General features: G+C 43.0%; 1 protein-coding gene across 1 annotated transcript; it reads left to right on the top strand.

The window, feature by feature from the left end:
• Positions 1–875: 875 nt before the first annotated feature.
• LOC119321193 (very-long-chain aldehyde decarbonylase GL1-4) lies at positions 876–6684 on the top strand. Its single transcript, XM_037594987.1, has 9 exons — positions 876–1058; positions 1857–2313; positions 4086–4305; positions 4443–4824; positions 4901–5008; positions 5236–5436; positions 5525–5623; positions 6040–6210; positions 6347–6684. Exons 1-9 carry the CDS (start codon positions 999–1001, stop codon positions 6506–6508), a joined length of 1860 nt encoding a protein of 619 aa, XP_037450884.1. The 5' UTR covers positions 876–998; the 3' UTR covers positions 6509–6684.
• The last annotated feature ends 2118 nt before the right edge of the window (positions 6685–8802 follow it).

Genomic DNA, 8802 nt, shown 5'->3' with positions numbered 1-8802 from the left:
CTCTTCTTTCTTCTTCTTTAAAAAAGGGGCACCTTCAGAAGAGACTTTTTCTGCGAGAAATTTCCTAGGAGACTTGGTCCCTTCTGTTGCGTATACGTGTCACAATTGTCTGATATTTTTTTTGGGGACGATTGTTGTGCTGCTTACGCACGGACGGTAGTCGAACAAGGCACATCCATTTTAATTTACTTGTTCTGTCCTTGCTCTCAACCCAAGCTTCTCTGACCGCCTGATTCCGCAGCTACGAAACTCCAATTTCCTTCTCCGCTCGACGACATCGACATCACACAAGTAGGAGTACGTAACGTTTCTTGGCTGCCGCTATACTTGTTGCCCAGCAGAAAATGAGCCGACTCCCCCCGTTTCCCAGCACGTAAATCATCGCGTACGCGGCGGACAAGGCAGCGTTTTCGGCGTGACCCGAACAAACCTCTCCTTCTGGTTGCAACGGCCTCTGCCGCCCTCCGCTACGTCCGTCTACTCGTCTACTACTCCCGCCCGGAGCCCCGGACGGACTACTCTTGCTACCGCCCAACCGTATCAATTTGACGCGTGAGACGCCGTGATTTGTAGTTTGGCACATCAATTGAAAGCCTTGCCTGGCCGCAACGGGTAGGGGGATAGGGTGGGGTGGTCGGCCCGTTGCCAGGCACACATGGTGCGTGAGGCCAAACGTAGTCTGTGCAGCCTCTGACCCGTTGCCGTGTGAGCAAGTCACGCCACACACACACACACACACACACACACACACACACACACACACAATGACACAAACTTAAAGAGAGTGGTGAGGTGTGTCCTTGTGTCACTGGGTGGTGGGGTAGAAACCGGAAAGGGTGCCGTGTGAATCCCACACTGTGGCGCTTATAAAAAACCAAGGAGAGGCGCAGTAGCAGGAGCGAGCCTGGACTCGGTACCATCTTCCTTGTGATTGGCCATTGGGGTGGCCGGGTGGGAAGCAAGGAAGGAAGGAAGGAAGGAGGCGACCACAGGCAGTCATGGCGACCAGGCCGGGGCCTTTGACTGAATGGCCATGGCAGAGGATGGGCAACTTCAAGGTACGCTCGCAGGCGATGTCTACCTCCGTTCTTTGCTCTGTTGCTCGAGTCGAGATGCGTAGGAAGAGGCTTCTCTAGTCTAGAGCAAGAAACTAGGTTTTTTTTAAACAAGAAACGAGGTTGGTTGAACTCATACATCAACCAGTATTTCCAAAGCAAATGTTTTCTGTTGCCACTCCTGGCAGACTTGCTTGGATATTCTTGTGTGGCACCCGCAATAGTTGTTGCATGGTTCTGCTCTTGCTAGATTTAGCAACACGAGCAATGGAAAATTTTCCTTTCATCCTCTACCCATCCCACCCCCACTCCTGTTTTGCATTATACTGCCTCAAAATCAAATTGCGCCTGCTGTTACAAGGGAGGTCAGTTCTTTCATTCTGAGGGGGGAAATGAGAAAATATAGTTCTTTTCCCTGCTTAATCCATCTCAGATTTGAGGACACCAGACAGACATTTTAGTTAAAACGAGTCTGCCGAACAATTAGAAGAAACAGTCCCAACCCCAGACTGGAATTCTGACAAGCACCAAATTCTGCAAGAACTCCACCAGCAAGCAAGCACGAAATGATTGCTCGTTGTACGTACTGAAAATAATTATAGGAAAAAAAATACCCCAGTACTATACCCAGGGTCAGTCAGTCCTGGGCATGAGACAGTGCATTTACTTTCCTCGAAGAGGAGGAGATTCTCGACCTGGTACCCGTTCGGTGTTGCTTCTTGTTGTCTCGTGGAATTCATTAGTACTCCTATAGTAGTATAATTAATTAACGTGGCCAAATGTTGTTATGTGGTGGCGCAGTACCTGGTGATGGCGCCGGTGGTCGTCCACGGCGCGTACCGGGTGATGAACAAGGGGTGGGGCGACATCGACCTGGCCTACTCGCTGATCCTGCCGTCCCTGGCGCTGCGGATGATCCACAACCAGATCTGGATCAGCCTGTCCCGCTACCAGACCGCGCGCAGCAAGCACCGCATCGTCGACCGCGGCATCGAGTTCGACCAGGTGGACCGCGAGCGCGGGTGGGACGACCAGATCGTCTTCAACGGGCTGCTCTTCTACGTGGGGTACCTGGCGATGCCGAGCGTGCGGAGGTTCCCGCTGTGGCGGACGGACGGGGCGGTGGCGACGGCGCTGCTGCACGCGGGGCCCGTGGAGTTCCTCTACTACTGGTTCCACCGCGCGCTGCACCACCACTTCCTCTACTCGCGCTACCACTCCCACCACCACGCCTCCATCGTCACCGAGCCCATCACCTGTAAGCCCAATTCTCTCTCTCTCTATATATATCTAATTACCTGCATGAGTTTATATATACGTATATATATATTGCTGCTCAGGTCTTTAGTTACATATAATAGTACACTTGCTACGTTCATCGTGTGGCGTTCCTTGGACCAATAATTTAACTAGCCCGTCGAGTACCACAGATCGTACGGGAAGAATTTACTACTACAAGAACAGTAAACATGTGACCCTGACAAAGGACCATTTATCAGTTCCATACAAGCAAACTTTACCACCCCTACTACTTACCACAAGTGTCCAGCCCTGGTTCCACAATCCACAGTAATGTCCTGCCGTGCGCCATCTATGCTCTCTCATGATTCATGAATCAGCAGCCCGTCTGGGCCCATGCGCGCCGTCTCTCTTTCAACGAAAGGGGCTGGCTTCGACTGGACCACTGGATGGGTACATGTACCGCAGCGTCTGACCTACAGTAGCACGGTACACACTGTACGCGCAGCTTTAAACCACGGCCCGGCCCACAACTGCTGCCACTGCCAGGGAACGAACATGGCATGTGACTGCCTGCAATGCGGGCGGCAGAGGCCACGCCCAATCAAACGCAGCAATTAATTTTGGCCAAAGCTTATCGACGGACCAAATGAAAGGCGGACCGAAACGTCCTCCAAAGAAAGCCAGTTGTTTTTTCGAAAAGGAGAAAGCCAGTTGTTAAGAGAAGAGAATTCAACATATAGGTTTGTGTGGTCTTCTTTTTTTGGGGAAACCAATTTTGGTCTGTTATTAACCAGTGGCCGATTCTAGATTTGGTCCCTCGACTTTCATACCAGACCTCTTAAACCCTAAACATTTGAAGTTTTGTAAATTTAGTCAGTGAGCTTAGTTAATCAGTTGGCAATGAGAATGGCCAATGATCAACAAGGTGTTTTTCACCGGCGGAGCTAGGCAGGAAACATTGGAGGGGCGAAAGGCAAATACAACAATCTCTCAGGGGGTCGATGACTATACTTTTTCTAATTAAGCACCTCCAAAAGAAAATTCTTTAGACATTTTGTGGCTGGGGGAGTGGGGGTACATGGCCCCTGCAGAATTGTGAGAGAAAATAACCTTTGAATGAAAAAATCTGAGGGGAGTTGGGGAGTGGGGGTACATTAAGTATGCAACCACTTCTGCATAGTTTTCACATTTTAACTAACTTTTAAAGAATGATTTTTTTCATTCAGAGGTTATTTTCTCTCACAATTTTTGACTTCACCTATGTTTTTTAAAAAATCCCCGAGTTGTTTTCTATGTTTTTTCCTTTTTTTGGTGTGTGTGCTTATGGGGCTTGTCACTTGGATATCAGTTCAAATTTGTTTGCTTTTGACAATTAGGGTAAAAACTGTCTATTATTGAAATCAGAGACCAAATCTTAAATGTAGAAATAGTTGAAGGGACAAAAAAGGGTTGTTTGCTCCCTATGTCTTTAGGATCGTTGGATGGTGTTAAACATGTTTTCTCCCATAGGTCATAACTTGGTCCTAAGAACGGGGCAGTTTAATCCACTGTTAATGTGTCAAAATTATCCTATTTCCATTCTATTGCTGAAGACTTGTTTCTTTAGGGGACTTGGTTATTTTGAACGTAATGCATGATGTAGTAATCCTAATTTTTATTACAGTAAAAAGGTTGTGTGTTTTCTAACCAATAATGTAAGAGCTAAGAGGTGTGTTTGCATAATTACATCTGTTTCAACAAGCATGTAAATAATTTTCTCTTGGTTTCTAATATATCTCTGTATTGCAGCTGTCATCCATCCTTTTGGCGAACACATCGTCTATTTCACGCTCTTTGCAATCCCGATGTTGTCCACAGTTTACATGGGAAATGGCTCCGCCCTTGTATTTGTGTTGTATATCGTTTACATCGACTTCATGAACAACATGGGGCACTGTAATTTTGAGTTGGTGCCAAAATGGATGTTCCAAGTCTTTCCTCCTCTCAAGTACCTCATGTACACCCCATCGTAAGTGCAGACCTTTAACATAAATCCCACAACCTAGGCCAGGCATTAACCCAAAAAAATGACGATACTTGGAGTTCAGAGAATTTCTAAACTTCACTGAAATCAACATAACAATCTTTTGCTGGTTTCTTATGCAGGTTTCATTCTCTTCACCACACACAGTTCCGCACAAACTATTCACTGTTCATGCCATTTTATGACTACATATACAGCACTATGGACAAGGCATCTGACGAGCTGTATGAGAACTCACTGAAAGGAACAGAGGAGACACCTGACCTTGTTCATCTCACACATATGACTAACTTGCAATCGGCTTATCATCTAAGGGTTGGATTCGCCTCCATAGCATCCAAACCATCCGATAACTCGGAGTGGTATATGTGGACGCTGTGGCCCTTGGCATGGCTGTCAATGGTTGTAGCATGGATTTATGGGTCATCTGCATTCGTGGTCGAGAGAATCAAACTGAAGAAGATGAAGATGCAAACATGGGTTGTACCGAGATACAACTTCCAAGTAACCAACTCCCCTGGCCATTTATGCGTTTATCTGATGGTTGCAAGTTGCTTAACTGTTTTATTTCTTCCTGCAGTATGGTCTGACATGGGATAGAGAATCGATCAATGACTTAATTGAAAAGGCGATATTGGATGCTGATGTAAGAGGGGTTAAGGTGCTCAGTCTAGGGCTACTAAATCAGGTAACTAATCCTTACTTCAAAAACTCATATTGCCGAGGTACACAGTGTATGTGAGCATGGTGAAGACAGAAAAATCGTAAAATATCATAATAAAATTAAATAGTACAGAGAAATGTACAGTAATATGTGCTCTAATCCCTTGATACTTTCTTCATTCATCTAATAAGGGATTAGTACTTTGTATTGATAATGAGAATTGACTTGATTCTCTCTTTTTTTCCCTTTAGGCAAAACAGCTCAATGGGAATGGTGAACTATTTAGACAAAAATACCCAAAATTAGGAGTTCGAATTGTTGATGGAAGTGGCTTAGCAATTGGAGTTGTCCTAAAAAGCATCCCTTCAGATGCAAAGCAAGTTTTTCTTCATACAGGGACTTGTAAGATAGCCCGTGCCGTTGCTATGGCTTTATGTGGCAAGGGCATCCAGGTATATCTATATCTTCTTGCAACCATGTCTCTACTTTTATGGGTAAATAGTTTTGTAGAATATTTTCATGGAAACATTTTCTACCCAGGTGATCATGAATCGTAAGAAAGAGTATGACATGCTCAAGTCACAGATGCCAGAGAACAGAGCAAGCTACTTGAAGTGCTCCAGCAATGACATAACCAAGGTAAAAGTTAATGTTGATCAATGAAAAGTTTCCTGGAAAGTACTGTATTACATTGTCGAGTGTAGAACTAAATCATGGTTTAATCATATATATGTGTCCTTGAGAAGAAAGTTGTTGGCATATACCTAAAAGTAGTATCGGTGCACCATAGTATGACCAACTCCCGAACATGTTCTCAGTAACCATTTTAGTGTTGAAAACAGTTGCCCTGAATAAGTGCTATGTGATATATATTTTTCTGCAAAAAGGGATATGGTGATCAATAAAACATTGAAATTAGCCCTATCATGGAGTCACAGTCACTATGATTGTCCAGACTTGAACCATAGTGGAAATGGGCAGGAGAAAATGCTCCAGCAGATTCTTGTACTAACCGTCTTGGAAGTAGCTTGTATTGATGTTTCAGTTTATGGCAGATTTGGCTAGTAGAGAGGATCGACGACAAAGAACAGAGGATGGCACCAAAAGGAACAGTGTTCGTTCCAATATCGCAGTTCCCCCTTAAGAAAGTCCGCAAGGACTGCACTTACTTGAGCACTCCGGCGATGAAGATCCCGGACACTATGCAGAACATCCACTCCTGCGAGGTAAAACCACCACCGATTCGCGACCAGCACTCGTTTTTTTGGCGGGTGACCATCACTGAATATATATATATATATATATATATATATATATATATATATATGTGTGTGTGTGTTTGTGTATTTGGTTCCTCTACAGAACTGGTTGCCGAGAAGGGTGATGAGCGCGTGGCATATCGCCGGAATACTTCATGTCCTGGAAGGGTGGAGCGAGCACGAGTGCGGTGACCACATGATGGACTCTGAGAAGGCATGGTCGGCTGCTATCAGGCACGGCTTCATCCCTCTCACCAAAGCTTGACTGGGGAAATGTTGCTAAGATGGTACTACCGAGAATTTATGCTAAAGCCGCAGCCTTTTTTTCTTTTCTTTTGGGACCACGCAGGAGATCTGTTTGGTCGGACAGCTAAGTCTGTAAGATTTATCAGTGTGAACATCGAACATCAATTCAATTAACTTACTGCTTATGGATTTGAATTCCCCGCAAACAAAAAGTTTGAATTGGTAGTGTCCTTCATTTCGCCTACGGGTTTGGATGTACCGAGTAATCCTGGTGTCAAACCTAGTGCAATGTTCCACTTCGTGCAGAGTGATCCTGATTGTGAAGACTGGATTTTTATCAAAAGAGCTATATATCGGTAATAACAGCATCAAGCACCAGCGGTCTAGTGGTAGAATAGTACCCTGCCACGGTACAAACCTGGGTTTGATTCCCGGCTGGTGCATTTGGTTGGGATTTTCTTTTTACCTTCCGAGGAAATGCCATCACTTTTACCTTAGGATAGAGAAAACCACTACAACAGTTCTGTTTTTTTTAGGAAACACCAAACAAAGATACGCTTTGCAAAAGCATCGATAAGGAAGCTCGATACACGAAATATTATTATTATCATAAGCAAACTTTGCTCTTTTTTTTTGAGGGAAACACCAACATGACAAACTTTATTGATTCGCCAACATAGTTACATCATTTGCAAGCGCATCAATAAGAAAGTTCGGAGGTTCATCAACTCAATTGCATGAAACATTATTATCATAAGCAAACTTTGCTCAATTTATACTATATGGGTTTTTTAAAGAAATAACTTTGCTAAACTATGGCCTACCCCAGTAGCTTCCCGGACACAATGCATTTGGTTGGAATTTTCTTTTTACCTTCCGAGGAAATGCCATCACTTTTACCTTAGGATAGAGAAAACCACTACAACAGTTTTGTTTTTTTTAGGAAACACCAAACAAAGATACGCTTTGCAAAAGCATCGATAAGGAAGCTCGATACACGAAATATTATTATTATCATAAGCAAACTTTACTCTTTTTTTTGAGGGAAACACCAACATGACAAACTTTATTGATTCGCCAACATAGTTACATCATTTGCAAGCGCATCAATAAGAAAGTTCGGAGGTTCATCAACTCAATTGCATGAAACATTATTATCATAAGCAAACTTTGCTCAATTTATACTATATGGTTTTTTTTAAGAAATAACTTTGCTAAACTATGGCCTACCCCATTAGCTTCCCGGACACAATGCATTTGGTTGGAGTTTTCTTTTTTACCTTCCGAGGAAATGCCGTCACTTTTACCTTAGGACAGAGAAAACCACCACGACAGTTCTTTTTTTTTAGGAAACATTAGACAAGGTACGCTTTGCAAAAGCATCGATAAGGAAGTTCGATTACACGAAACATTATTATCATAAGCAAACTTTGCTCTTTTTTTTGAGGGAAACACCAACATACCAAACTTTATTGATTCGCCAATATAGTTACATCATTTGCAAGCGCATCAATAAGAAAGTTCGGAGGTTCATCAACTCAATTGCATGAAACATTATTATCATAAGCAAACTTTGCTCAATTTGTACTATATGTTTTTTTAAAGAAATAACTTTGCTAAACTATGGCCTACCCCATTAGCTTCCCGGACACAATGCATTTGGTTGGAATTTTCTTTTTACCTTCCGAGGATATGCCATCACTTTTACCTTAAGATAGAGAAAACCACCACGACAATTCTTTTTTTAGGAAACATTAGACAAGGTACGCTTTGCAAAAGCATCGATAAGGAAGTTCGATTACACGAAACATTATTATCATAAGCAAACTTTGCTGTTTTTTTTGAGGGAAACACCAACATGCCAAACTTTATTGATTCGCCAACATAGTTACATCATTTGCAAGCGCATCAATAAGAAAGTTCGGAGGTTCATCAACTCAATTGCATGAAACATTATTATCATAAGCAAACTTTGCTCAATTTATACTATATGTTTTTTTTAAAGAAATAACTTTGCTAAATTATGGCCTACCCCATTAGCTTCCCGGACACAATGCATTTGGTTGGAATTTTCTTTTTACCTTCCGAGGAAATGCCATCACTTTTACCTTAGGATAGAGAAAACCACTACAACAGTTTTGTTTTTTTAGGAAACACCAAACAAAGATACGCTTTGCAAAAGCATCGATAAGGAAGCTCGATACACGAAATATTATTATTATCATAAGCAAACTTTGCTCTTTTTTTTGAGGGAAACACCAACATGACAAACTTTATTGATTCGCCAACATAGTTACATCATTTGCAAGCGCA

The sequence above is a fragment of the Triticum dicoccoides genome, chromosome 6B, assembly GCF_002162155.2.
Source record: "Triticum dicoccoides isolate Atlit2015 ecotype Zavitan chromosome 6B, WEW_v2.0, whole genome shotgun sequence".
Classification (NCBI taxonomy): domain Eukaryota; kingdom Viridiplantae; phylum Streptophyta; class Magnoliopsida; order Poales; family Poaceae; genus Triticum; species Triticum dicoccoides.
The sequence above is the reverse complement of the archived record's forward strand: the minus strand, read 5'-3'. Positions and strand labels throughout refer to the sequence as shown.